This window comes from Panicum virgatum, chromosome 9N (assembly GCF_016808335.1).
Source record: "Panicum virgatum strain AP13 chromosome 9N, P.virgatum_v5, whole genome shotgun sequence".
In the NCBI taxonomy this organism is placed as follows: domain Eukaryota; kingdom Viridiplantae; phylum Streptophyta; class Magnoliopsida; order Poales; family Poaceae; genus Panicum; species Panicum virgatum.
This window is the reverse complement of record NC_053153.1, coordinates 4,472,773-4,499,989: the sequence shown is the minus strand read 5'-3', so window position 1 is coordinate 4,499,989 and position 27,217 is coordinate 4,472,773. Positions and strand designations below refer to the sequence as shown.

General features: G+C 47.3%; 6 protein-coding genes across 15 annotated transcripts; 4 read left to right on the top strand and 2 right to left on the bottom strand.

Annotated features, from left to right (window-relative positions):
- Window positions 1–1,972: 1,972 nt before the first annotated feature.
- On the top strand, window positions 1,973–6,149 carry LOC120688280 (uncharacterized N-acetyltransferase p20-like). 2 transcript variants are annotated; one of them, XM_039970532.1, is made up of 4 exons: window positions 1,973–2,350; window positions 2,434–2,493; window positions 2,573–3,201; window positions 5,373–6,149. In XM_039970532.1, the coding sequence occupies exons 3-4, from the start codon at window positions 3,160–3,162 to the stop codon at window positions 5,874–5,876; spliced, it is 546 nt and encodes a 181-aa protein (XP_039826466.1). In that variant the 5' UTR covers window positions 1,973–2,350; window positions 2,434–2,493; window positions 2,573–3,159; the 3' UTR covers window positions 5,877–6,149. The 2 variants fall into 2 exon arrangements, with proteins under 2 accessions (XP_039826466.1, XP_039826468.1); XM_039970534.1 differs by lacking the exon at window positions 5,373–6,149 and having other exon boundaries at window positions 2,573–4,151.
- Window positions 2,008–2,691, top strand: LOC120687663 (non-specific lipid transfer protein GPI-anchored 15-like). Its single transcript, XM_039969691.1, has 3 exons — window positions 2,008–2,350; window positions 2,434–2,493; window positions 2,573–2,691. The coding sequence occupies exons 1-3, from the start codon at window positions 2,008–2,010 to the stop codon at window positions 2,689–2,691; spliced, it is 522 nt and encodes a 173-aa protein (XP_039825625.1).
- Window positions 5,198–7,027, top strand: LOC120688279. Of its 2 annotated transcripts, none has more exons than XM_039970531.1 (2): window positions 5,198–5,923; window positions 6,151–7,027. In XM_039970531.1, exon 2 carries the CDS (start codon window positions 6,305–6,307, stop codon window positions 6,878–6,880), a length of 576 nt encoding a protein of 191 aa, XP_039826465.1. In that variant the 5' UTR covers window positions 5,198–5,923; window positions 6,151–6,304; the 3' UTR covers window positions 6,881–7,027. The 2 variants fall into 2 exon arrangements, with proteins under 2 accessions (XP_039826465.1, XP_039826464.1); XM_039970530.1 differs by having other exon boundaries at window positions 5,203–5,923; window positions 6,184–7,027.
- Window positions 6,948–14,399, bottom strand: LOC120688277 (glutamate dehydrogenase-like). Of its 8 annotated transcripts, none has more exons than XM_039970529.1 (11): window positions 14,095–14,391; window positions 12,245–12,551; window positions 11,641–11,781; window positions 11,322–11,435; window positions 8,914–9,135; window positions 8,738–8,812; window positions 8,351–8,467; window positions 7,882–8,132; window positions 7,676–7,751; window positions 7,495–7,581; window positions 6,948–7,386 (listed from the first exon to the last, which is right to left on the bottom strand). In XM_039970529.1, the coding sequence occupies exons 3-11, from the start codon at window positions 11,746–11,748 to the stop codon at window positions 7,201–7,203; spliced, it is 1,236 nt and encodes a 411-aa protein (XP_039826463.1). In that variant the 5' UTR covers window positions 11,749–11,781; window positions 12,245–12,551; window positions 14,095–14,391; the 3' UTR covers window positions 6,948–7,200. The 8 variants fall into 8 exon arrangements, with proteins under 8 accessions (XP_039826463.1, XP_039826462.1, XP_039826460.1 ...); XM_039970528.1 differs by having other exon boundaries at window positions 12,351–12,551; XM_039970526.1 differs by lacking the exon at window positions 12,245–12,551 and having other exon boundaries at window positions 14,095–14,399.
- A 1,167-nt stretch (window positions 14,400–15,566) lies between these two features.
- Window positions 15,567–17,467, bottom strand: LOC120691447 (40S ribosomal protein S18). Its single transcript, XM_039974517.1, has 4 exons — window positions 17,303–17,467; window positions 17,053–17,213; window positions 16,774–16,962; window positions 15,567–15,921 (listed from the first exon to the last, which is right to left on the bottom strand). Exons 1-4 carry the CDS (start codon window positions 17,303–17,305, stop codon window positions 15,816–15,818), a joined length of 459 nt encoding a protein of 152 aa, XP_039830451.1. The 5' UTR covers window positions 17,306–17,467; the 3' UTR covers window positions 15,567–15,815.
- A 484-nt stretch (window positions 17,468–17,951) lies between these two features.
- LOC120687787 (5'-3' exoribonuclease 4-like) lies at window positions 17,952–26,899 on the top strand. The gene is made up of 22 exons (XM_039969805.1): window positions 17,952–18,386; window positions 18,485–18,587; window positions 18,677–18,753; window positions 18,834–19,025; window positions 19,121–19,240; window positions 19,322–19,384; window positions 19,526–19,660; window positions 19,795–19,959; window positions 20,058–20,135; window positions 21,178–21,264; window positions 21,752–21,823; window positions 21,933–22,031; window positions 22,903–22,973; window positions 23,234–23,362; window positions 23,460–23,536; window positions 23,661–23,701; window positions 23,783–23,857; window positions 24,009–24,160; window positions 24,243–24,347; window positions 24,442–24,517; window positions 25,335–25,411; window positions 25,635–26,899. Exons 1-22 carry the CDS (start codon window positions 18,180–18,182, stop codon window positions 26,449–26,451), a joined length of 3,018 nt encoding a protein of 1,005 aa, XP_039825739.1. The 5' UTR covers window positions 17,952–18,179; the 3' UTR covers window positions 26,452–26,899.
- Window positions 26,900–27,217: the final 318 nt, after the last annotated feature.

Here is a 27,217-nt window from a genome sequence, read left to right as displayed (position 1 = left end):
TATCGCTGGGGCTAAGGGAATTTCCTTCCTTATCGCCCCGACCCCTGCGACCACCTAGCTTTAGGGAGTTTTGGTCTAGTATTGGTCGAAAGGGAGGGAGCGAGAGAGGGAGTGAGACTTTGTGTACTTTTAGGGAGTGTTGCAGTCCCTCTGTTTCTGTAATCCCTTGGGGGGTACCCCCTTCTTTCTTCTTAAAGTCTCGGAGCAGTTCCAAAACGTGGCACGCCTCCAGGCTCCTGAGTTTGCCACCCTCCTGACCGTCATGAACAATGCTGGCTATGGTGAGACTGTGGACGATGCACACTATGATGTCAACAAAGTAATGATGAATTTAGAAGGGTGGTAACCAGCGACAGGTCGTGCTTAGGCCTGCCCCTGCCACCATCGTTCTGCAGCCTTATATGTAGGCTTGCTTAGTTCTGTTCTCTTTTGCCTGTGTTGTGACTCCGAACTGAAGCAAATGTTTGTATGGACCTGGTTCATGTATGGTATTAAATCTTGGATTTCATTAGGCATGCAGATCTGCGGTTATATTATGCGTGAAATGTTTTGTTCGTAAGAAAGTAAGAACGTGTCCACTGATTTGCTGAATCATGAAGTTTTCGTTGCAGGGGCACTGAGCATTGAAGCACAAACCTGCATACTCCTGTGAGATTGCCTGATCCAGTCAGATGTTGGTGTGAGAACTTGCACGAATTAGAATGGATTCTCTTTTAAGCAGAATTTGAATGGATTCCGACAGAGTTGCATAGTAGATTTGTTTCAGATTTTTCGTTTCATGAGCTCTGTAACACATTACACATCCACCAGGATCAAAAGATAAGCACAGAAGCAAGTTTCGTCTAGTTTCGAGCATAAACCCAACTAGTAAAGCAACAAGCAAGAAAAGGCCCGGATCCAGCAGCAAATGTGCGAGTGTTGTAGTGCCTTTCATCGTGCTCCCCTGCCTCTTAATCCATCCATTGGTGTACAACAAAAAAGAATCCAGGATTTGGACCGATGATTGTGCAGTACTAGCCACGTATGTTATGTAGCAAAGACAAGGACAGATAAGTTGACAAATTCAGCAAGCCTGAATCGCATAGTGATATCATCGCATAGTGATATCAAATGAGACAGAGTTGGTAGTAGAACAACTTTATTACGAACAAACTCAGAAATCGGAAGGACTGTATGACAGAAGCATCAATTTTTTTATATACATCATGTGTCCATCTACATTGTATCTTTGTCTATCGTGTGTCCATCTACTTTGTATCTTTGTCTATCGTGTGAAAAATTATCCACTAACAAACTCTGTCAACATCGACATTTTTTTTTGAGATTACACGGTACAACTCAGACACTTACAACGCACGCGTACTCACACCCCTATGAACACACGTACACAAACCCTATCCCTATGAGCATCTTCGAAGATCAAGCCGGCAAATCCTCGAGATTGACGAAGTCATCACAGACGTCTCGCTATCGACGGGAACGTCGCCTACCACTGAATGCACAATGCCATTAAATCCCAAAATATTCGCTTCCAAGAGGAGTCGAACCCAGGACCCCAGGTGCTACCGGAGCTCTTATAACCACTAGGCTACAGGCCCTTTCGCATTTCAACATCGACGCTGAAGCCGCCGGCATCCACGCCGAGTTAATGTTGATGCATGCTGGTTCATGATCCAGTTACTTGTTGATCGAAATCCTGTTTCAGGCAGGAATGGTTAGTGACCAAACGAATCAATCAAGGATTGCAGTCTTGCATAGTTTAATTTCTAAACCTCCACTAACTCTACAAACCAAGTTCAAACATGAAAGAATTTGGTGAGAAGTTGACCAAACACAACTACACAAGTGGTTCTTCTTTCTTCCTCACCGACTTACGTGGCCAGCCACGACAGGGCATCCAAATTCAACAGGTTTTCATCTGTCACCAACAAGATTGTTGCTATAAATCACACAACCTTTGATGTGCATAGGAACGCTCGTCTCACCTGTCAATCGAAAGCCAAGCCAATGGGGGCAGCAGCCTGCGCCGCCGCCGTGCGCGCCCTGGGCGTAGCCGTGGCGGCCGCGCTCCTGGCGTGCCGGTGCGCGGCGCAGCCGTCGGGCTCCGGCTGCATGCCGGAGCTGGTCGGCCTGTCGCCGTGCATGGACTACCTGTCGGGCAACGCCACGACGCCCGACGCGCCGTCGTGCTGCTCAGCGCTGTCGAGCATGCTGAGGTCGAGCCCGGGCTGCCTCTGCACGGTGCTCGGCGGCACGGCCGCGTCGCTCGGCGTCGCCGTCGACGGCGCCCGCGTGGCGCAGCTGCCCGGGGCGTGCAAGGTCCAGGCGCCTCCTGCCACCCAGTGCAACGGTGAGTGCGCGCGTCCAGCTTCACGCATTCGGGGCAATGACGAACGGATGGTTGAGACTGACACGAGTCGCGCGTTGGTGCAGCCGTGGGAGCTCCAGTGGCGTCTCCGGCGGCGCCGTCAGACGCCAACGCGACCCCTGCAGGTACATACAACAACAGCCAGATATTGGTCAGGCTGAAATCGCTGCATCATTTTGTATCTCTGAATGTCTGACGCTGCAGGGTCTGGATCCAAGTCTACACCAGCATCCACCCTTCCATACTCTGACGGAAATACCGGGAAGCCTGGAAGGATCTTCGTCTTCGCAGCCGCAGCACTGGCGCTGCTCCATCGTTTGTGAGATGAATCAGATGATGCGAAAGCTTCTTGTGTTCGTCTCCGACGACCGAATCGTTTCACACGAGCAGCTTGTAAAGTTTGGGGTGTTTGTTGCTCCAGGATTCAGAGGAGCAGCGCGTTTTTTACATTGTTCGCTCGAGCATTTTTTTTTTGTTTCAGTTAGCGATTAGGCTGCGTGTTTTGGGGTCTCTCAGGGTCGATGTCATGATGCGTTTGATGCCTTGGATTTTTCTCCCCCAAATCTGAAAAAGCCGTAGTCAGGTTGACCGTTGGACTTGTGTGCAGCCGCCCACACCTGCTTCCACGAGATTTGCAAAAGCTAATATACAACAAACTTGCCGGCCAAGTTGCTTTAGCTCGTGCTCTGCCTCATCATCCAGTGGAAGTATAAGAACAGAGGCCACCGGTCTGTAGCTGCACTGGCACTGCTGCATCGAGGCATCTCAGAGCCCAAGAAAGCAGCTCGTCAATGGAGGAAGCCAAGCCCACCATGGCCAAGGCGCCCGTGGAGGTGACCCTCCGCCGCTTCGAGCTCTCCGACGTGGACGCCATGATGGCGTGGGCGTCGGACCCGCAGGTGGCCGCCTTCTGCCGGTGGGAGCCCTACGAGTCCAGGGAGGCCCTGCTGGCGTTCCTGCGCGACACCGTGCTCCCGCACCCGTGGTTCCGCGCCGTCTGCGCCCCCGGCTCCGGCGAGGTCGTCGGCGCGGTGTCCGTGGCGCCGACGGCGGAACGGTGCCGCGGGGAGCTCGGCTACGTGCTGGCGCGCGCGCACTGGGGCCGGGGCGTGGCGACGGCCGCCGTGAAGCGCACGGTGGCCGCGGTGTTCGGCGAGGTGCCGGGGCTGGAGCGCGTGGAGGCGCTGGTGGACGTGGCCAACCCGGCGTCTCAGCGCGTGCTGGAGAAGGCCGGGTTCACGCGGGAGGCCGTGCTCCGCAAGTACATCGCCGTCAAGGGCGTCGTACGGGACACGGTCATCTTCAGCTTCATCAACACCGATCCCGTGCCCGAGTGAATCACTTGTTGCAAATCTGTTGTCGAATACTCCTGTAATTTGGGACGTTCGTTGGATGGAAATATCGACTGAAGGGACGACAAGAATAAACCCAACCGTCTTAGGTTAGCATCATCAATTGATCTTACATAGATCCATTGACGAGGAGCCGATTGGAATTCAGATTGATCCAGGGCGAGCTCGTTCAGGGCTGCCACGCCAATCCGGAGGTTTCTCTACCTTGTCATCGACGACCACCACCACGCCTACACCCTGCGCAAGATCGACACGACGCCCTTCTTCGCGGCAGGGGTGTGCCCCCAGCATGGCTCGCTGCGACCGGCGGCCATGCGCCCCACCCCACTGCCACCCCCGGCGGCACGCTTCGAGTCGTCGCCCGGCGACGGCTTCACCCAGTTCCTCCCCCTCGGCCGCGGCGTCGAGCGGATCGTCGGAATCAACGACCGCCGCCACACCATGATCTGCGACACGCGCACGATGGCCGTGCGTGCCGGGCCGGACCTGCGCCGTGACATGGCCATGCAGGACACGCCCTCCTGGGCCGAGGTCGGCGGTAAGCTCTACGTCCTCGCACGCCCCGACATGATGGGCCCGGAGTCCTTCAACTTGCAGGCCCTGACCTGCGACCGCCGCCGCGAGGACTGGTTCTGGGAACCCCTCCCCTCGCCGCCGACCGACGACCGAGAATCCTCGATAGTCTCGTTAGCCGACGGCGGGGCCTCGAGCGGCGCGGTCATCAGGGTGTCCACGCGGCTCGGCGGCACGTACGCGTTCGACACGGTACGCCGGTCGTGGCGCAGGGAAGGCGCCTGGAAGCTGCCCTTCGAGGGCCGCGCGCAGTACGTCGCCGACTACGGCCTCTGGTTCGGGTTCTCGGACTCGGACCGAGGGGGGTTCGGCCTGCGCGCGGCCGACGTCGACGGGGGCAGGCCGCCGGTGCAGAGGCATCTCTGGCCCGACGTCGACGCCATCGATGAGCACGCCGACGAGTGGTACCCGGGGGAGGATTACCTCTCCTACCTGGGGGCCGGCAGGTTCTGCGTGACAAGGTTGTTAACCTCCCCGAAAGATTACCTGCAAATCGCCGTCGTGACGGCATTGGAGGCGACGCTCGCCGCGGGGAGCGAGGAGTTGCACATGGTCAGGAAGGCGTCGAGGTGCTACCACTTCCCCAAGCCGGATTCACATGGCGGGGCGTTTTGAATTTTGATGCACGCACAAGTCTTTTGGGTTGAGTTTGAGTTGGAAAAGACAAGCACAAAAAGAAAAAACTTTTGGTTTTGCCAAATCCCCTGCTAGTGATGAACAACGCCATTGCACCAACGTATGTACTGTGTCAGTTTGTGAACTAGAAGTTCCTGCAGATTTCTTGCCGGACATATGTGTCCAAACTTCAGTGATTTTTATTGCTTTGCTCTCTCTCTCTCTCTCTCTCTCTCTCTCTCTCTCTCTCTCTCTCTCTCTCTCTCTCTGTGTGTGTGTGTGTGTGTGTGTGTGTGGCGTCGAATTTTCGCCGTAACTTGCTGTGTTTTCTAGCCGCTTTATAAGAGCGGCGGCGGCCGCTCCCTGGCTCAGAGCCTCAGACCAAGAAGAGAACGCAGCGCGCGTGAGGGCGGCGGCCGAGATCGGAGCCCACCAACCCACCGGCTCTAGCGCCGATGGCGGAGGTGACCCTCCGCCGCTTCGAGCTCTCCGACGTGGACGCCATGATGGCGTGGGCGTCGGACCCGCAGGTGGCCGCCTTCTGCCGGTGGGAGCCCTACGAGTCCAGGGAGGCCCTGCTGGCGTTCCTGCGCGACACCGCGCTCCCGCACCCGTGGTTCCGCGCCGTCTGCGCCCCCGGCTCCGGCGAGGTCGTCGGCGCGGTGTCCGTGGCGCCGACGGCGGAACGGTGCCGCGGGGAGCTCGGCTACGTGCTGGCCCGCGCGCACTGGGGCAAGGGCGTGGCGACCTCGGCCGTGCGGCGCGCGCTGCGGGACGTGTTCGCGGAGGTGGAGGGGCTGCGGCGCGTGGAGGCGCTGGTGGACGTGGACAACCCGGCGTCGCAGCGCGTGGCGGAGAAGGCCGGGCTCCGACGCGAGGGCGTCCTGCGGCGGCACTACTGGCACAAGGGCCACGCCAGGGACATGGTCATGTACAGCTTCCTCGCCTCCGATCCCCTCCCCGGCTGATTCCGCATCGGTGGTGGTGTTCGGAGGATGAAGATGGCTGCAATCAGGTAGGTGGACCGTGCCGGGATGTTCTTTTGGATGGTGTCTTTGGACGATGCAGCTCTCGGGCTCGGCTGTCACTTGTCAGTTCCATGGATTTCACTGGTTGTTTGGTACCGCGCGTGGTGCCCCGATAGCACCTGCTTCGCCGCTTGGCGCTTGGCCATTTTGATAATGTTTCTTAGCTTAAACCTCACACTACCAATCCCAACACGTCACTCTGTTGCTAATCCAGATTTAAGTGAAGCCTGGTCCTTTCTCTTCTCAGTGACGAGTGCGTGCTGGCGTGGGTGGGCCCGACACTTTGATTGCTCTGCCTGAAACCAGCAATCAAGCAGAGACTGCACTAGTGAGTAGTGTGACCGATCTGAGCATCGGAGGCTCAGAGGATGGACCAAGAAGAGGCGCCTGCCCAGCCGGCGGGGTCCGCGCGCGCGGACGCGGTCACGCTCCGGCCGTTCGACCTCGCCGACGTCGACGCCATGATGGCCTGGGCGTCGGACCCCGTCGTCACGGCGTTCATGACGTGGGACGCCTACACGTCCCGGGACGCCCTGCTCGCGTTCATGCGCGACGCCGTGCTGCCGCACCCCTGGTTCCGCGCCGTCTGCCTCGGCGGCAGCGAGGGGTCCCTCTCCCGCCCTGTGCCCGTGGGCGCGGTGTCCGTGACGCCGACGGACGACCGGTGCCGCGCCGAGCTCTGCGTCGTGGTGGCGCGCGCGCGCTGGGGGAAGGGCGTGGCCACGGCGGCGCTGAAGCGCGCGGTCGCCGCGGTGTTCGGCGACCTCGAGGGCGTGGAGCGCGTCGAGGCGCTCGTGGACGCCGACAACGCGGCGTCGCAGCGGGCGCTCGAGAAGGCCGGGTTCCAGCGGGAGGCCGTGCTGCGGAGCTACTGCGTGGTCAAGGGAAGGCTCAGGGACATGGTGGTCTACAGCTTCATCTCCACTGACCCTCTCGTAGACTGATCTAGAAAAGGTTATCTGCTCATGTAATTGTACTTAGAGATTTCACAACATGGTTGGATGGCCCAAATTCTTGCAAAAGAAACCATATTGCATTGCAGCTTGCAAACCAACAAGCATCTCATCTATGAATTACAGATTTATTACTTCTGTTTTTTCCCTCAATTGATCTCTAATAAGAGATACACACTTCATGAAATTATTAACTGAACTTGTTTTTCTCAAACCTCCCGTTGATCAATAACCAAAAGAAAAATTAGGCTCGAGAAAAACGCGCGAGAGGACACAGAGACACAAGGCATGGTATGAAGATGTGATCTTGATCAGGCTTCCCATCCCCTGAGGACGGTGGCGCGCGCGACGCGGTTGACGCCAAGGGTGAAGGCGCCCATGCGGAGGTCGCAGTTGTGGCTCCGGCACATCTGCTTCATGTCCCCGAAGGCGCGCGTCATGTACGTCCGGAGCTCCGCGTTCACCTTCTCCTCGTTCCACATGAACCCCTGGATGTTCTGAACAATCGAAGGAGGTGCGGACGGTTAGATTTACACTGCTCTGAACAAAGCACAAGACATCGTGCATCAACTGGTATAAGCAGTTCAAAGGACTGAACTACTAACCTGAACCCACTCGAAGTAGCTCACCGTGACGCCACCAGAGTTCGCGAGTATGTCGGGCAGGATGAGAACGCCTTTCTTTGACAGGATCTGGTGATGGAACATTAGGAGAAATCAGAAAAAAAATTGCAGAAAGTGGCCAATTTCTTGTCAGTCTGTCTGAAACTGTCCAGGTATGACTTGCCTCGTCTGCCTCAGGGTCTGTGGGGTGATTGGCAGCCTCAATGATGTACTTTGTTTTAATATCGTTAGCATTATCCCTGCGAAACAATGGTGAAACAACAGTTTATTCAGGTTTGAAGTTACAAGGACAACTGAAAAAACATTACAGTACTCAAAGAGAAGTGATTTTTCAGTATGGTGAAATGGACAGTTATGAGGAAATTTTACTTGTTTATGACTCCCCCAAGTGCTGCCGGGATGAGGACATCGCACTCTTCAGTGAGCAGTGAGTTTGGATCGATCGCATCTCCTCCGTTGAAGCCCTTGATCCCTCTGTTCTGCGCCGAGTGCTTCACTAGCTGGGCGATGTCAAGGCCGTTGACGTTCTTGACAGCGCCTGTGACATCACTGATAGCAATCACCTTGCCACCAGCTTCAGTGATCAGTTGAGCTGCCCAGGAACCAACATTACCGAATCCCTGAACAAGGCAAACAAAGCACCTATTACTCAACAGATCCTTGGCAGAAGAAATGTGTAGCTCTGGCTGCTTTTCAATGAAAATAAAGGTGAAGAGCTGGTAGCCTTCAATTTGTTCTCATAATAGGAGCTGAAAGGTGCATATAAAGCAATTCACGGGCTCCAGAAAATTCTCTACCGTGAATCGTTTGAACCATGCTTAATCTACACACCATTTACCTGTATAACGAAACGCTGGCCTGCAATGCCTTTACCATGCTCTGCAAGCAAAGCTTCAGTAGCAAACAGAACTCCCCTTCCGGTAGCTGCATCTCTTCCCAATGAGCCTCCAAGGTCCTGTATTGAGCAGGAAATTCACAGAATATGAAGATGCTGAGCAGATAAACCAGCTTCCCCTGAATAATCAAATCCTTGTTCCATCCAAATACTATTATGACTGCTACACACAATGTTGCTGCAACCTAGATAAATTCCAAAGGATTGTGCTTGACAAAATGTTATTTGACCACCCCTTTGTGGAAATCTTTGTATCTTACATATTTCATCTGGAAACATTATTTTCAGTACACATAAGTATTGAGAATTGCAGGATAGATAGATACTTACAACAGGCTTTCCTGTCACCACAGCAGGTGAGTAACCATGGAACTTTGAGTACTCATCAAGTATCCATGCCATTGTCTACATACAACAAGCAAAATAGTTCGTATTAAAATAAACATATACATATAACCAATTCTCATCAAAGTCCATTATGAAATAATATATACAAGGAAAGTAACCTGTGAGTTGGTACCCATATCTGGAGCTGGAACATCAGTATGGATGCCAATCAAGTCATGGATTTTCTGAGTAAAAACTCGGGTAAGCCGCTCAAGCTCAGAGATGCTCAGTTCTCCAGGATTGCATCCTATTCCACCTTTAGCTCCTCCATACGGTATGTTGGCCACAGCTGTTTTCCATGTCATTAGTTGTGCCAAGGCATTGACCTCATCAGGCTCAACCTGAGTTACATAAGAGCATTTAAATGGCAGGGCATGGCATGGTCATACATAATCTGGTTTTACTAACGGCTTTCAAAGATTCTTAAATAAAGAGAAATTTGATTTTAAAGAAAGGAGCAGAGAATGTGAACCCCTCAGCCCATATAGCTTAGATATTGGGAGATGTCCCTAGTTCCTGATATATATTTGTTTTCATTACTTCACGCAGATACTGCAGATCATATCTAACATGAACAACAGAGCACACTACTTTGTGCATAGTCAATAGTGGATTCCTAAGAAACCTGGAATTTATGCTTTAAGGACCATTTCAACTCTTTATGCTTACAAGGAAATAGATCTAGAATGCCACCACATACGGCTCAGATATTGCTAGTTTTTCCTAATTTTCAAATATACTTGGCCTAAAAAAAATTTCCTATATACTTTTGTTTACCATTTCTTCAGGTAAGCATCAGAAAATTGTTCGGGTGAAACGAACATGGCACCATTTATGCCATTTCGAGTGATTTTGGTGATCGATTGACAACGCAATCAATGGGACTAATATGAATGTTAAGATGACCATTCTCAGGCTTTTAGATCCCAGGGATGAAGTAAATAGGCGTAGCAAGGCCCGAACGGCCGCCCCTACGGGGGTTCCGCTACCCGGTTAGCGGACGGGGGTCGAGGGGGAGCCGCCCCTCGCGGGTCTCAGGGCAGTGCCCTGAAAGCTCTTCGTATCAGGAGCACCGGAAGAACCGATGCCTAAGCATCGGTGCATCCGACGCTTGTCGGAAGAACCGACACTATGATATTTGGTGCAGAAGGGAATCGAAGCCAAGTCAACCTATAGCCACCGGTTGAACCGACGGTCCAAGAAAGGACATCGGTGCATTGAGCGTACTGTGTAACAGAGACGATGTCAAGTGCCCAGGAGAAGTTTCTTCAGCACCGGTTTAACCGACGGTGCATCGGAGTATTACGTCGGTGCATTGACGTCAGCAGAAGAGAAGAAGGCTGTGAGTGACCGGTTTAACCGACGGGCAAGTATCGGTTCAACCGGTGGTCACTGTGTCAGCAGTCAGAAGTTCAACGGCTATTTCGTGTCTTAGAGTGACCGGATGAACCGACGCTACCCCTGCTAGAGGCATCGGTTCATCCGATGATACGCAGATTTTCTGCTGACCGTTGGAGCAACGGCTACAAGACTTGGTGGCCTATATATATGCCTCACCCCGGCCATTTGAAGATTGCTGGAGTTGCTGGACATCCCACACACACCCAAGAACATCTCCGAGCCATACAAAAGCATCAAGATCATATCCTTAGCCCTTAGCACACTTTGAGAGTGTTGTGTAAAGAATTAGCTCTTAGTGAGTGAGATTGCAAGGCTTCGAGCCTTTGTGCTGTGGTTCATTAGCGAACCAAAACAAGAGCTTGGTGCGCCGGCACCTTGGAGCGTGAAGCTCGCCGGTAACGTCATCGACCCTCCAACTTGGTGTGGAGCGGCGACGACATCTTTGTGCGGGGGACGTGGAGACCCCCATCCTTTGTGGAGAAGCTCCTTAGTGGAACCCGGGGCCAAGTTGACCGTGATTGTGTTCACGGAAGAGACTTGGTGGCCGAGTAGCAATACTCTTAGTGAGTGCTACAACAACGTGGATGTAGGTGTGACTTTGTGGCTAACCGAACCACGGGATAAACACCCGCGTCAAGAGTTTGCTATCTCCTATCCCGCTCTTTAAGCTTCCGCATTTCATACTAGCAATTTGTGTGTCTTTACTTTCATAGAATAGTTTCTTGATAGGAAAGGCTATAGGTTGCTAAATTCTTTTGGGATAGGGGTTTCACACTAGAACAACCTAGTTGCACATCTAGATAGCATGTTTTAGTTTAAGTTTTGTGCAAACTAGTTGGAGCCATAGGTCAAAGTTTTTATTAGAGCCTAATTCACCCCCTCCCCCTCTTAGGCTAGAGCACCCGAACACTTTCATCGGGGAAAAAGGTAAATATCAGAAAACTAACATGATCAACTAAGAACTATTCTATTTATGGTGGATTGCTGAAAAAACTGGAATTTATGCTGAAGGGTCGTTTCAAGCCTTTATGCTTAAGGACCATTTCAAGTCAGCAAAAGTGCTGTAAGAATCAAATGCTGACTAGTGTTGCCCTGAAAAAAGAATCTGAGTAACATATTTGCGTACCTCATGGTGGTATCTGATTCCACCCTTCATAGGTCCCCTAGCATTGTCATGTTGAACCCTAAAACCAACATAGGACGCTAAAGTCCCATCATCTTTTGGGATTGTGCATTCAACCTGCAACCACAAACTCCTCGATACTCTAAAGCTGAACATACTGTTTCAGATGGGGGAAAAATGATCAGAAGAACTTTGCAGAATAGTGAAACTATTCAAGTAAATATTTTTATTGTGTTCATCAGGAATACAGGGAACCACCACGAGCAAGTGAAACAACGGAAAAAAGTTTACCAGATCTAAAAAACTGTAGTGGTTTCATCACCTTGATCTCCCGGAACGGGATGAGCAAGCTCTTCTCCAGCTTGGAGTCGAGGGCCAGCAGCTTAGCTGCCTGCTTGAAGTTCCTGCTGGTTGCTGCCAATGCATTCATCCTGCTCGACTAAATCTCCCTTCAGAATCACACCTGAAACCAAACAACAAGCCCAATGGGATGAGCAAGAATCCAGAAAACCTAACCACAAGACCAAGAAGCTAAACAAATCAAACCTCCTCGAGTAACCAAGGATATATTTTTCTTTTATCTTCCCAAGGCAGAACAAAATATAGCTACTGAGGGGAGGCTGCCCAAGCTCTGGAGGAGTTTCAATGTTAGCAGGTATACTATACTATATAGAGCTGCTTGGTGATTGGTGTAGTTCAGTTTGGTCAACAGAGTATAGGCAAGTTGTTGTGAGATGCTAATAGTGACAAAATGCTCTTACTGTCGTATCAAGCTATCACACATCCGGCCTCTACTTGACTAGTTGGAGTTATGTATTTACTTTATATATGCAGAAAAAGGGTGATTGGGAACTAAAATAACAGCTCGCATTCTTTTATTTTAGAATAATCTGCTGTCAATCTATGAGAAGATATCAATCCTTTACCCTTGCTGATGCTGAGAGAAAGGTGTTAGGGACTGATCTTTGAGGGATCTGGACATGAATTCATGATTAAGACATCCCCATGGAACTATGGAAATCAGGCACTCACTGCTTCTTTTTGCAGCAAAGCATCCGGCATTTCAGCCGCAAAAACTGTAAAAAAAGTGCTCAACTAAGTCTCTCTCCAGCAATAGAAATATGCCCACTCCGCAAGATGTACAATTGTACTTGGCCGGGTGACCTGGGTCTGTACTGATTGTGCAGGCGTGCAGCCAGAGTGTCACACGCTGAGTATTCAGTTGCTGATTTTCTGAAGGTAAAGAGAGCACATAATGAATTTTTTCCTTTGAAGTAATAAAGCACATAATTAAGGTTGCCTTAGTATGCCACATAACACAAAGGTACGCAGATCTTCTGTGTTTGCTAATATACTGTTTTCCATGGCTGCCTTTTAGTCGGATGCAATTTATGACTTATGCAGCGAAAAAGCTTCATTATTAACGTTACTGACACAAGACCACTACCTGTGAAGACTCAGAAATACCACCAAGGATAGGCAATTTTGAAAAGGCGCATGGCTGACTCCGCAATGACACGATATAGAATTATTTAGGCCTTCAGTGTTGCATTTGTTAATATTAACTAAGGTCACAAGTTTATCATGGATTCGGAAGGTTGCTTTCGCCCTTGAATAAAGCCTTATGTTCAGAAAATGCATTATTAACATATGACATAGCCATACGTGTGCAGCAGTCTGCAGTGCAGCATGTGCCCATATAGGCCAAATGATGCAGTGACAAGATCACATGCCAGGAGTTTTGCCAAAGGATGTCGGGCCGGTTGGTTCCGGCAGTCCGGCGGCACTCCGGAGGTCGTGTGTTCGATCCCCGGAAGGGGCGAATTTCCGCCTCCGGTTAAAAAAACCCCCTCGCCTGCCTCATGTCCAAAGCACTGTGGAGCCCGGCCTAACTCACAAGGCGACGGGCCCCCGTGTACGGGTGGGGTAGGGGTTCGGGGGTTTTCTTGGCCTGCTGTGAGAAGGTCATTCTACCTCTCAAACAATGCCGTGGGGCGGTCTTACCCCCCGCAGGTCAAGTTTTTTTTTTCACATGCCAGGAGTTTTGCTAGCTATTTTTTTAATAAATAGACTTATTTGCTCAAACAATAAAATATACCTATTAGGATTGCTTTGTCACCTTAGTTTTAGGATAAGATCATAAGATAGCATTAGTGATTAGTTCCACCAACCCTAGAGCATATTCTCAAAAGTATCAAATAGAGAACCCCAAAAAGATATGCCCTATCCTAAGCTTTGCTCTCAATTGCTAAGTGCATTGTCTAGACAGCCAAAATTCAGCAACTTAAAGTCCCCAAACATTAGGATGCCTGTATTATACTAGCCATTTTAGTTTCTCCTTGTATGTCAGAGGATGTTGAAATAAAATCCCTAAAAGGTATATCTGAGAGATCTTTTTTCTCAATCTTCTAATTCTTACTGAAACTTTGGAGGGCATTCTTTCTTATGATCTTGAAGGTAGCTGAGCTCTTTCGGAAGTTATATGGCAAAGTACTAAAAGTGTTGTGGGGGGTGGGTGGGATGTACTGTGCACAATAATTGAGACTCTGCAGCAGTGGTCAGTGCCTCTGTGGGATATTTTCCTTGACCTACATAGTTGAGCCAGCCACTAGATATTCCAGAATCAGCAGCAATACAATCATCCAAAAAAGGAGCAACATAAACGCAAAGCATGGTGACAAGATTATGTAAACTAGTCTATTTACATCTCACTGTAAACATCTAATAATCAGCATAAACTAGATTCCGGACGCAGTTGCAGAGCAGGGTGTCTTACAAGCAGGCTAGCAGGGGCGCGGAGAAGCGGGCGAATTGACTCGATCGATGAATTCTCCGCCGTGTGTGCGCCGGTGCCATCAGGGCGGGGGACTAGACGGGGTTTTATAGGGGAGACGCCTGCGGTGCATGGGATGTTCCTGCCGGGGCGATGGAGATGTGGAGGAATTCAGAACTGGGTGCTAGGCCGGGGGCGGGGAATTGGGCGATGACGCCACGGCGACGGTGCTCGGAATTGGATCCACCTGTGATTCCAACTGCTTTGCGCGTGTGAGTGTATCTCATTCCATTCTCTTGCGAGAAGAACAGATGGGGGGAGGGCCCACCCCGCCCCCCTTTCGTTCCCTCTCCCGTGTTCCTCGTTTAGCCGTTCGACGGTGATCCGACGGCCGGATTTGACCTGCTTCTCCGGCTTTTTCGGCTCAAGACGGCATGCTTTGGTCTTGTGCCTGCCACTATTATAGTTAATAGGGGTATCTCCTTCTCCATCCTCGTGGTGACGCAGCATTCCAACTCTTATCCGTCGGTGGTTCCTTCTGCGATCCAATCCAATCCCTGTATAACTGGCAGCGTGTTCGTCGAGGAATTGCCTTCTGCAAATTCCGGCGCAATTGGGTGCCAACAGCACCCCCACACGCCGTTTGCTTTAGAATTTACAAGATACTACTGCATTTGCGCAGATCACCGGGCCTAGATTCCGGCGTCATGGGTGAAGCGTCATGCTCCATTAGGTTCTTCGAGCATAAAGCTCAACTGTGCTGTGCACACAAGGTTCGAACCTTGCCGCATCGACTTGCATTTGAGTCGTGTGTATCACTGTTCGCTAGACAGCAATGTGATGATGGTCATTTTCATAGACTTCGGGAGTTCGGTATGCTAGTGTGTTGACCCCATTGTTTACCATGATTCGCTTTTGCTGAGCACAGAATTTAAGTATGTGGCAAAGAAGCTGGGTGTCGATTAGGACTACACTTGCGTGCAAAAGGAAGCTCTCAGCATCCCCTTTCAGTTACGCAGGATTGATATTTTACAGAACAGTGGGCAAAGCGAGAACTGCCCCATTGTGAGCTGCAATCATTATGCGCGGGGCTACAACTGAACGGGAAAAGGACCCGAGACGCGGCGAAAGAGAACTGGGGGAGCTGCGCTGCGCCCTGAATTGGCCTCTCGAGACTCCGAATTCCAGAAACTCCGAATTCATAGAGTTTGGGATGAAGGAAGGATTGATTACGATTACAGAACACAGGTTATGTCACACCTAAAGTCAGTCAGTGCTCGAGGATTTCAATCGCAAAAGTGTAAACATTCAGATCCTCTCAGGTAGTGTTTGGTTCATAGATGGAACCATCCCAATCCTGAAACTAGGAGCAGTGTAAATAGCAAGATAGAACTGGAACAAAAAGAGTAGTGTAACTTACAGAATGGAAATAACATTGGTATCGCAACCATTTGCATCATGTAGGCACGACAAACAGTAAGAAAAGATCACTCAGATTACAATAATAAATGTAAAGAGTCAATCCGCAACTGTCTCATCAAAATCAAATTGCTCTTAGAAGTTGCAAAAAACAAACTGTACGATACAATATATTAAGGTTCCATAACTGCATGATTATCCTAGGGCAAAACATCATTTCAGGTACTGTCTAAACAGAAACTCTTTATCAAGACTGTTTGGACATGAACCAACACAGTAATAAGGCCAAGATTGGTAGATATAGCTTATCGCTTCTTGGAGACACCAACGGTCTTTCCACGCCTGCCAGTAGTCTTGGTGTGCTGGCCGCGGACACGGAGGCCCCAGTAGTGACGCAGACCGCGGTGGTTCCTGAAGAAAATATAAATGTCAGCATGCAAGCATAGACATCAAATATTTTAGGCAGTACATAACAACATTCATCAATCTTCTAATATCTGAGGTTATATCTGTATATGATCAGTGAGCAAGCATTGACATCAAACAAGAAAATGACAACAAAGCACACTGAAAGAAATGAATAAAAACATCAAAGATAATTAGTTCTATGACATAACCATATAACACTAACTGATTTCCAAGTGACTAATGATACCCTCCTGACCAACCAGATTATGTGCAATTTCAGGTACAAAACTTGACACTTATTACAGAATCATCACATACATAAATGACACTGCAGTCAAATTGTAACTAGTTCAATGGTAGCATTTCTACAACCTGAATAATTGCAGTGATGCAGGCATGTACAACGAACAACATAGACCAGGTCTCCCATCTCATTTCACTAAAACACAGACCACAGATCATAGATTCAATGATGCTATCATCGCACATCTGCTCTGACAAATGCCCACAGAGGCACAGAGATAGCTATAGACCTGTAGCCACCCAAACAACATTGACCACATTCAAGCATGAGGCAGAGCGTTCCTGCCATCCTGACTGGAGTCATTATGCAGACATTTCACAACTTCGTAATGTAACGTGATTGCATGTTGGTAGAACATAGACCCAACCAAAAATGTAGACGATTAACATATACATAGAGCTAGGCACTGTATCAGATCAATAGGGGAGTCACTGATTTTGGTTGCTACGATGGAAATCGCGACCTCGCGAATGTCATAAGTACTGATGGCAGCATCGTTTCTCAGCAGTTGACTAACAGGCAGGAACCAAAGAGTGGAGTGGAGTAGTGACCTGATCTTCTTGAGTCTCTCGAGGTCGTCCCTGAGCTTCATGTCGAGGGCGTTGGAGACGACCTGCGAGAACCTGCCGTCCTTGTAGTCCTTCTTCCTGTTGAGGAACCAGTCCGGCACCTTGAACTGCCTGGGGTTCGCCACCACCGTCATCAGCCTCTCCAGCTCGTCAGGCGACAGCTCGCCAGCCCTGCACGCCCGCCAACACAACGAACGTCTCAGCCCCGTCATTACTAGCGAGATCTGGTAAGGCCCTCGGAGCGAGAAGTAAGGCACTTGCCTCTTGTTCATGTCAATGTCGGCCTTCTTGCAGACGATGTTGGAGAAGCGGCGGCCGACACCCTTGATGGAGGTGAGCGCGAACATGATCTTCTGCTTCCCATCCACGTTGGTGTTCAGCAGACGCAGGATGTGCTGGAAGTCCTCACCGGCGATCAGCGACTGCAACCACAGCATCACCACGGAGTCAGAGCACGATACGAAAAATCTGCGCACTAACAAGCAGCGGGGAGGTGAGACGATGAGCTTACCATGGTGGCGGCGGCAGATCGGTCGCGCGGAGCGAGGCGGCGACGGCGGGAAGTCGCAGGTGGTGGTGGGCGTCCGCGCGGCTAAGGTTTTGGAGTCGGGGCAGCGGGGAGGCTTATATACGGGGGGTGAAACCCTAGAGCTTCATCGGACGGCTGCGATTTGATGAGGGAGGGGAAGGGGCCTCCTACTTATCCATCAAAGGCCCACTTTATACATTCGACAGGCCCAAAACAGCCCGTAAAGCACAAGCGGTCTAGAGTTTTGCCAGCCCAAGATGCAGAAATAATAGGTGGAGTATTTCTGTATTTTCGCCATGTTAAAAGTCACACTCACAGACTGGCGGTTAAATCATTACATAAGATAGAATAATGTTTTTGTTGTAAAACAATTTTTTTGATGGAACAAGTTTACAGCTTTTTGGTAACCAAAACTTGAATCTGACTTTTTCTGAGCCGCAGTTACAAGCGCCACGTTGATCCTGACCGTGGAAGATACGCATCGTACGGCCTGCAGTCATCTCTTACAGTTGCAGATCGTACTTACACCACGGGCTTTATTAGTATACTGCAGCCCATCATTCATCCATCCCGGATCGGGCTAGAAACCGCACAAAAAACTACCGAGCCGCAGTGGCCGTGGCCGAGAGTCCGAGACGGAAGCCCAACCCGCACGCACGCGGCACGCGCGAGGCCATCCGCCCTCCTTCCCGCAGCCTCGCCTTCGTCCCCCGTCCCCCAGATCGAACCGAAGAGAGAGGGAGGAGGCAGCAGCAACCACCGCACGCCACTGCCGCGCTAGAAGCTTCCAGAAGCGCCGCCCCGCGAGAGGGAGGCCGGAGCAAGGGGGAGATCCGGCGGCAGGGCAGGTCGGTCGGAGATGGGAGTCCCGGCGTTCTACCGGTGGCTGGCGGACCGCTACCCGCTGACCGTGTCGGACGCGGAGGAGGAGGAGCCCGTGGAGCTCGAGCCCGGCGCCTTCGTCCCCGTCGACCTCCGCCGCCCCAACCCCAACGGCTTCGAGTTCGACAACCTCTACCTCGACATGAATGGCATCATTCACCCCTGCTTCCACCCCGAAGGCCGGGTACGCATTCGATCCTGCTCGATTCCTGCCCCCCGAGCCCCAGCTAGTAGTGTCTGCTCGTCTCTCGATCCCACGGCTAATGTTTTTTCTCCCTGCAGCCGGCGCCTACCACATACGACGAGGTGTTCAAGTCGATTTTTGATTACATCGACCACCTCTTCGGCCTCGTCCGCCCCAGGAAGCTCCTCTACATGGCAATTGGTGAGTCGCTGCTGCAGTGGTGACTGCTACCTGTAATATGTACCCAGCTTGGGCTCTGGGTAACAGGCTCGTTCAATTTTGTCACTTAGATGGTGTTGCTCCAAGGGCGAAAATGAATCAGCAGAGGTCCAGGCGATTCCGGGCTGCCAAGGACGCTGCTGATGCGGTAACGTTATAGCTGCTGTGGTTGTTTGGCTCATGCAGGTGGTGGCAGTTGTTTTCTCATATTGTTTCTACTTTATTCAGGCAGCCGAGGAGGAGAGACTGAGGAAGGAATTTGAGGCAGAGGGTAGGACCCTAGCCCAGAAGGAGAAGTCAGAGGCAATTGACTCGAATGTCATTACTCCCGGGACGCAGTTCATGTTTGTACTATCTACGGCGCTTCAGTATTACATACAATTGAGATTAAATCATACCCTTGGATGGCAGTCTGTCAAGGTGTTTATTATACTGGCTTGGAATTGTAAAGTTACTCTCAGTCCTAGTTAGGCTGTAGTGTGTTAACTGAGATCTGCATCGTGTGTATTTTCAAGGTAATATTGTCTGATTCCAATGTCCCTGGAGAGGGAGAGCACAAAATTATGTCATACATCCGCCTGCAGCGCAATCTTCCTGGATTTGATCCCAATACACGCCATTGCTTATATGGCCTGGTAAGTCTACTACAACTTTTAAATTAGTATGCTTCTGTTTAAACTAAGTGTGCGTTACACATTAGCCACCCTGTTCTCCAGGATGCTGATTTGATTATGCTTGCACTGGCAACTCACGAGGTCCACTTTTCAATTTTAAGAGAGGTAAACTTCTGGTACTTCTTTATTGGGGAGTATATTTATACACTTATAGCTATGGCCAATTTCTGGATGTACAATTTTGTCCTCTTTATTATGATAATTTAGGACTATTTCCATAACTACAAAATTCAACTGACTTTACAGGTGATCTCCATGCCAGGGCAACAAGAAAAATGTTTTCTGTGCGGTCAACCTGGGCATTTGGCTGCTGAATGCAGAGGCCCTAGCCAGGCTGATAATTCTGTGGAACTACCTCCTATTCATAAAAAGAAGTACCAGGTACTCTGAATTTTATCACTGTTTGGTCTAGTATATTTCTTTTGGGTTCACTGTATTTACTGTGTACCTGAAATATGTTACAGTTCATCTTTTACTCCTGTTGGTTCTCTATGTGACCATATTCCTGTTAACAGTTTCTTAACATATGGGTGCTGCGTGAATACCTGGCAAAGGATTTGGAAATTGTAGATGCTCCCTTCAAGATAAACTTTGAACGCCTTATCGATGATTTTGTGTTTATGTGTTTCTTTGTTGGCAATGACTTTCTGCCTCACATGCCAACTTTGGAAATTCGTGAGGTTTGTTGATCTTAAAAACCTCCATTATATTCATATACACTTTATCTTATTAGATGATTTGTGCATAATTGTTATTAATTGACAGATCTATTCTGCAGGGTGCCATTAACCTTCTCATGAGTATCTACAGGGCGGAGTTCACATCAATGGGTGGCTACCTCACCGATGGGGGCGAGGTAGTTTCTCACATGCAAATTCTTGTACTGTTTGACGCCATTCAATTGCAATGTTTTTTTTAGTTTTAGCAAATACTTACAGAATGTGAGAACGTAGTCCTTTGGTCAGCTTTATAGTAGACTGTTGGCTTTTCTTTAACCATGTGATACACATTGAGATGTTAAATATTTTCATAGCACATCATTACGACTGTTTAGGGAAGCCAATTTCTTCATGGTTATGTTGTCATCTTGTGTCATCGTGCTTTCTGTCAGAACATTAATGCTTCTTAAGCTTAAAATAATACCAATCCCACCATTCCGCAAGTTTGGTATTATACAACCATATTGGTTTGAAATGCAATTCATGTAATATAGATATAGCTACTAGGATCCAGTGAATTGCAGAAATATAGTATCATTACTTAAATTGACTGACTGATTTGAACATCATACCATTATTAGTGCCAGATGAGTTATGGGAGCCATGGACATTTCCTTTTGTAGCATTGCATGTGAAAAGGAACTGCTTTTGGAATGTCAGAAGACAAACCCTATGTTCTAAGTGCCCAGTGGCTTACTGTTTTGGCAAGCATGTTTTGTTACAGCTCAGTAGCACGTAACTTGAGTCAACTCATATGTCATCTCTGGTCGATGTTTTCTTCTTTAGCATGGCTCTTTTTCCAATTTGCAAATGGCACACATTGGTTTTAGTTAGGAACTTAGGAATAGATATGTGCTTGTTTGTAATATGTTGTTCTTGCTGCAACAGTGGCATACTCTGCACATCATGCTGCTCAATTGCATACGTGTATACTTAGTTCATTATGCCACCACAGTTGACACTGAGACATCTCAGAGACCCTTAGTTTTTCCCCTGTCCTGCTGCGATCAAGTTTCCACAAGGAGTAAACATTGTTTTATGATGAAAGATAAGAATAATTAAAACCTTTGGCCTCATCATTCACCAAAGTTGATGCTTTTCTGAATGCCCAGATTATCCCTTTTCTTTTAAATGCTGCCAATGCCTGAAATCTTGACATTTTCTTCATTCCAACGAAAGGTTCTATTGGACCGAGTGGAACATTTCATTCAGTCTGTTGCTGTCAATGAAGAACAAATTTTCCAGAAACGTGCACGCATTCAACAGGTACTTACTTTCTAGCCGATCTTCATCTGATGCCCTTCTTGATTTCTGTACTCCCATATGTTCTTTATGCTGCAAATTGAAGGAGGTTCACTTTTTTAAAACTATTATGTGGTGAAAATATATAATTGTCATGAAAGTTGTGAGGTCATTATGTAGTGAGTTTTAAGTTATTCCAGTGATTCTGGGCCAATCAAAGTCATAATATGCTACATTATGTTTATAGTGCAACATCAGTTTTTATGACATCATATCGGCATGTTAAGATACCATAGCTCTGGTGATTATAATAATACCTTTAAGCGAACTTCTCAACATGGAATACATTTCAAATTCCACATTAGCATACATTTCCATTTTTTTGAAAAAATCATGATTCTTGCAGATCTTATGTGTTAATACTTAAAAGTACAAAAGCTTGTTTGTTAAATCTTTGCATTGACATTGCTACCTTAGAAGACAAATTAAGTTTATGATTGCTAAATTGCAGGCACGTGAGAACTATGAAGAGAGAAACAAAATACAGAAGGAAAATTCTGAGGAGAACCAATATGTGGACAAGGTCTTCTTTTTTTCCCCATGGAATGTCTGAATATCTTTGTTCAGTAATGTCTCTGATGATTCTAATTATGAAAATTGTTTGCTATCCCTCATTCTATTTCTTCCTTCAGGTCAAGTTGGGAGAGCCAGGATACAGGGAGCGGTACTATGCAGAGAAATTTAAAGAAGAGGCAGAATCAAAACCCATTGCTCAAGTTCGGAGAGATGTTGTGAGTCTCCTTTCCAGGAACTGTTGATTTATCGTGAGCAGCAACTCCTAATTAAATGACTCAATGTTACTATCTTAATAAGCTCCTAGACACTTTAGTTTAAATTCTGCTGTGGCTATATTATGAGGTTTGCTAGATAACAAATACTCGGTAACCATCTTCTGAATGTTGTCCTAATAACTCAAACAGCTACAACTTACAACTAACTGGACTAATATTGAAGTGGAAATATTCAATACACCATTGAGATGCCTTTTTCGACCTTGGCTTTACAGACTGGAACAATCAACCAACTTTTGACTTGTTGGTTGCTTGGTCAATTGCCCAATAAGCTAATGAGTTTGATCTGTCTTTTCTAACAGTGAAAACTTAACCTGATTTAAATGTTTTGAGTTTGGTTTTGTCAATTTGTGAGCTGGTCTCAACCTACTATAGATTATTCATGTCTGCAGTGATTTTGAAACCTTTTTATCTTTTTATAAGCCTATTTTGTATTTTTGTTTAAGTGTTACTGTTCTCAAGCCAGGGTAATGGAGGAAGGTTGTGAGGCTGGATGAGCAATAGTAAAAACCCGCCGTCAGATGGAACCCTAAATAGAAGTAGTAGCGTGTGAATTTAGCAATCCACATGTACTTAGTACAATCCTTTTCTTTTGTTCATGTGGCTCTTATTGGGTTTTATTGCTGGTCTGCCCATCTTGCTTAGTATAAAGGCTTTATTGTTGTTTTTGTATGCTTATTAAATTTATATATTATATTAAATACTTGGTTATAGTGCAGCAAGATTGAGACTAGCAGGTTTTTATGGTAAGATTATGTTACTGGCTTGGTCGCCAATTGCTCCTGACACATCTAATCTATGCATATTGCAGGTCCAGAAATATGTGGAAGGTCTTTGTTGGGTTATGAGATACTACTATCAAGGTGTTTGTTCATGGCAGTGGTAGGTAAATATTGACCATCGACTGTCAAGAGTATGTTACCACTGTTAGTTTTGGTAGATACTAAAACCTCACTTATGGAGCGTCAGAGTATTGTTATTCACTATTTCTGACCTAAAATTTATGTCAACTTTAGCTAGCCCCACTTAAAAGTTTCTTTAACCTTGGACATGCTTAGCAATTAGATTGACATACTCTTCCAGGTAGCACTTTTCTTGTGTTTAGTATGTCATGTTAATTCCAGCTTTTTCATCCAAGTCAGGTTCTATCCATATCATTATGCGCCTTTTGCATCTGACTTAAAAGACTTGGCTGAATTGGAGATAACATTTTTCTTGGGTCAACCTTTCAAGCCATTCGATCAACTCATGGGGACACTACCAGCTGCAAGGTTTGCTACCCCCTATGCAAATGAATCTGTTCCATGTTCAGATGGAAAGAGTGTCAAATATAATGGGTTCTGAGATGTTTACTATATTCTTCTGTAGCTCCAATGCACTGCCAAAGTACTATGTTGATTTAATGACTGATCCAAATTCACCTTTGAGGTCATTCTATCCCAAAGGTATTACCTCTTATTATGTAATGCAAAATAAAAGTATTCAGGAACTACCAAATGCATAGGATAATATATGTATTATAAAATCATACTAATCCATGCCGCCTAACACCTCGTAATGCACCTGTAGATTTTGAGATAGACATGAACGGTAAACGTTTTGCATGGCAGGTAATGTATATGGATAAACCATTCTTTTTACGCTGCTGATTTTGTTATGAAGGTTTGTTTATTTTGAATTCTGTTATCCAGGGTGTTGCAAAATTGCCTTTTATTGACGAAATGTGTTTGCTTGCTGAGACAAGAAAACTAGAAGAGACATTGACAGTATGTATATGCTACATTCCTTCTTTGTGAAGGGCTTGTTATTTTCATTGTGGTTGTACTTTAGTTTCTTTCTCTGCAGCATTCTTGTTCTGGGCTTCTATTTTTCATTTCAATTGTTCGATGTGTTTATTATTTTTGGTATCTTTTGCAGGAAGAAGAGAAATTCAGGAACAGGACAATGTTTGACATCATATATGTTCGAGACTCTCATCCATTGACTGCTCAGATTGCGTTCCTGTATCAAATGTACAACCATCTACCAAGAACAGATCCTTATGTTATACCCATTGACCCTGCTGCTAGGTCGGTAGAAACACTAGATACTGATATATCATTTCTCTCGGCATCTATTTACCATGTTGTGATATGTTAATACCCTTTGCAGTGGTGGAATGAATGGGTTCCTTTGTTTATCTGAAAGGAACTGGTATTGCATGACTGTAACATCTCCAGTTAAGGGGTTCAACGGCATTGCCCAAAACAGAGTTTTGTAAGCATCTTATCATCTAAAAGCGTATTGTAAACTAAAAGTCACCCTGTAAATGTTCTAGTGCTATATTTCTTTTTTCCCCCTATATTTTCAGGAATGCTACCTACCTTAATCCTCAGTATCACAAGCACATCCCGGAGCCCCCAATGGGGGTCATCATACCCGCAAAGGTATTTGCTGACCCACACCCTATGTGCATATTGGTGCATATAATTCTTGATAAATGAAATTGTAGCAGCTTGTTTTTTCTTCAAGAAAAACTTAGGCACGTATAGTTCAGTGTTTTTACATCAGCAGTACAAATATGATCTTCCATTTTGGAAAAGAGTAATTACTGACCTATAAGCAAAAGTATTAGGTTATGTATTATTTAGTATTTTTAATGTTACTCATCTGTTTCTTTTTGTATGGCATTTTCTTTAAATATTTCAGTGTTTGCAAGCGAAAGGATTAGGTACTGTGTTGTTTAGTATTCTTCTATGATTACTCGTCTGTTTATTTTAAATGGAGTTTTCTTTAAATATTATGCGCAGTTTGCAAGACGCAAACAGCCAGTGTTTGCTAACTTTTTCTTGCAAAAATATCATAATATGTAACTTCTCTGGAAATTATATAGTGATTATATATTGATCTGGCTAACTGAAGTTCTTTTCAGCTTTTGTTTAAGCTGACAAATTTTGAAAAGTTTGACAGCAAGCAAGGCACATTGCAGCACAATTGCTTATAAATGAGGAACACATAAGCATAATTTTTTCTTGTGTGAATGATACTATATTTCAATTATTGAGTTGTGTTATCCTTTAGAACTATATTGCAATTATTTAGCTCCGTTATCCTTTCGTGTTTGCACTGTTATGGCTCTACCTTTATAGAAAGCATGCTATTTGAAATATATGGCGACTTATTTTTTTTTCTTTTTACCAATTGTGATGTTAGTTTGCTAAGCAGTTTAAGACAAATTCATAGTCGAAGTGTACCATTTTGCAGATATTGAAACCTAGTGATTTCAAACCCTTTCCTGTACTGTGGCATGAAGATAATAGTCGCCGGCAAGCAAGAGACAGGTATGATTAATATTTCTTATGCTTTTAGCAGAACATTTCCACCTGCACTACAGATTTCTCGTAGATTCTGGACATCTCTTATCAATGGAATACTGTATTAGTTGTACTCTAGCAAAGGTAGATGAATATACATTTGCTTCATTCTGCTTAGCCCTTTCTCTCTGTTAACTAGCCTTACCAATATGGTAATTTGTTCGGTCTTTTCATGAATTTCCAATTGCAGGCCTCAGGTTTCTGGAGCTCTGTCAGGTTCTCTCTTAGGAGAAGCTGCGCACCGTCTGGTGAAAAACTCCCTCCAGATCAAATCTGGCAGCGCTGCCGGGCTACTTGATATGCCTTATAGAGGTGCACCCTATGGCCCAGGAAACAGACCAAGGCCTGCCGGACCATTGGGATATGAGACGGGTTTTGTGGACAATTCATACCATGCACACATGTCCAGAAGTGTCCCGAACTCTCATCCTCAATTCTTTGGTGATGCTCAAGCTAACAGACAGCCCATGCGGATACTGGAACGTCCAAACTCCCGAAGTCATGAACCTGGTATCCATGCATCAATGTCAAAACTGACAATCCATGAAGGTCTAAGGCCTCATCAGAATAACAGGATGCAGAATTCTGGGTACTGGCCCAATCAACCACAGCCTAATCACTATGCTGGACCCCCACCCCAGCGGCCCAATCAACCACATCCTAATCACTATGCTGGACCCCCACCCCAGCGGCCCATGCAGAACATCAATTTTACACCTCAGCGTCCTTTCCAAACTGGAGGATTCCCGCAGCAGCGACCAGTAAATGGGGTTCCACCACCATTACCTCCCAGTAACTGGATTGGCAAGCAACCAAGTGGAGGCCCCACGGGTGTACCTGCAAAGCATGATCCAAGGACAGTCCCGGATAGGCAGCCGAAGCAGGATAACCCGAGATCACAACAGGATAAGAGACAACAGGCTGCGAAGGTATACCGTGTCAAAACCCAAGCTACTAATGGTAATGGTCTGTCAGAGTCAGGTAAACAGGAAGAACCCACAGCATAACTGCGCTGCCAAGCTCCTGGAAATTTGCACGCCGTGTTTAATGTGTGAGGCCTGTGGGCATCCTGCTGCCAGGAGATAAATAATCTCTTGGTGTTGCAGGCATTGTTTTTCTTGTATCCATGTAATTTCCCATTGATGAATTGTTTTGTTGTATTACATGGAAAGGAGTTGATTACATTTAGGACAAGGGATTTAGAAAAGGCCTTGTTAGTTGTTAGGACAGGATATGGGCAAGCACTGCTCTAGTGAAAGTGAAACTGTTAGGTGGATAGCTGAAAAACTGTTTTGTGCTGACTGCTTAATAATCTCCCCCGCCCCGCGCCAAGGACCATGAATCACCTGCCCTCTCGAATCTTGTGGAAGAGTTGGGGGACAAGTATTCTTGGCCCTTCCATGGAGCGAAGGTAAATGAACCTTGACATCAAATCAAGTTTCTGTTGTGCGGCAACAGAGTACGTCATGCAATATTTACCCACTTTGGATCAGACTGTAGCTGCCATGCGGCTGTATTTTGCGCCAAAAGATTTGGCAGCAGCTTGCTTCGTTAATGTAGGGATGGTGACCGTGATGGGTTTATTCGTTGGTGGAGCACGAGACCTTGCCGTGTGGTCATCGTTCGGTCACGCGCGGTGCGCTTGTGGGTTCCTCCAGCAGTCCAGCAGATGAAGAGACGATGGGCACCAATTCATCGTGCTGTAGTCAGAGTAGAGGGGAAGCGATTCTGCATTGCTACGCCAGAGGATGATTCTTCATTTCGGTTTCAGTG

What these genes read in the sequence shown, in the direction of transcription:
- LOC120688277 (XM_039970522.1), bottom strand. Translation starts at nt 11,744, where the DNA reads ATGCATTGGCAGCAACCAGCAGGAACTTCAAGCAGGCAGCTAAGCTGC. An exon ending in CTTGGGGGAGTCATAAACAA is followed by an intron (nt 7,752 to 7,881) that starts GTAAAATTTCCT and finishes ATTGTTTCGCAG; the next exon opens with GGATAATGCTAACGATATTA. An exon ending in CAGACCCTGAGGCAGACGAG is followed by an intron (nt 7,582 to 7,675) that starts GCAAGTCATACC and finishes TTCCATCACCAG; the next exon opens with ATCCTGTCAAAGAAAGGCGT.
- LOC120688279 (XM_039970531.1), top strand. Translation starts at nt 6,305, where the DNA reads ATGGACCAAGAAGAGGCGCCTGCCCAGCCGGCGGGGTCCGCGCGCGCG.
- LOC120687663 (XM_039969691.1), top strand. Translation starts at nt 2,008, where the DNA reads ATGGGGGCAGCAGCCTGCGCCGCCGCCGTGCGCGCCCTGGGCGTAGCC. An exon ending in TCCTGCCACCCAGTGCAACG is followed by an intron (nt 2,351 to 2,433) that starts GTGAGTGCGCGC and finishes GCGTTGGTGCAG; the next exon opens with CCGTGGGAGCTCCAGTGGCG. An exon ending in CGCCAACGCGACCCCTGCAG is followed by an intron (nt 2,494 to 2,572) that starts GTACATACAACA and finishes CTGACGCTGCAG; the next exon opens with GGTCTGGATCCAAGTCTACA.
- LOC120687787 (XM_039969805.1), top strand. Translation starts at nt 18,180, where the DNA reads ATGGGAGTCCCGGCGTTCTACCGGTGGCTGGCGGACCGCTACCCGCTG. An exon ending in GAGGTCATTCTATCCCAAAG is followed by an intron (nt 23,537 to 23,660) that starts GTATTACCTCTT and finishes ATGCACCTGTAG; the next exon opens with ATTTTGAGATAGACATGAAC. An exon ending in GTAAACGTTTTGCATGGCAG is followed by an intron (nt 23,702 to 23,782) that starts GTAATGTATATG and finishes TCTGTTATCCAG; the next exon opens with GGTGTTGCAAAATTGCCTTT.
- LOC120688280 (XM_039970532.1), top strand. Translation starts at nt 3,160, where the DNA reads ATGGAGGAAGCCAAGCCCACCATGGCCAAGGCGCCCGTGGAG. An exon ending in TGGCCAAGGCGCCCGTGGAG is followed by an intron (nt 3,202 to 5,372) that starts GTGACCCTCCGC and finishes CCGATGGCGGAG; the next exon opens with GTGACCCTCCGCCGCTTCGA.
- LOC120691447 (XM_039974517.1), bottom strand. An exon ending in GACATTGACATGAACAAGAG is followed by an intron (nt 16,963 to 17,052) that starts GCAAGTGCCTTA and finishes GCGGGCGTGCAG; the next exon opens with GGCTGGCGAGCTGTCGCCTG. An exon ending in GAGAGACTCAAGAAGATCAG is followed by an intron (nt 15,922 to 16,773) that starts GTCACTACTCCA and finishes TATTTTCTTCAG; the next exon opens with GAACCACCGCGGTCTGCGTC.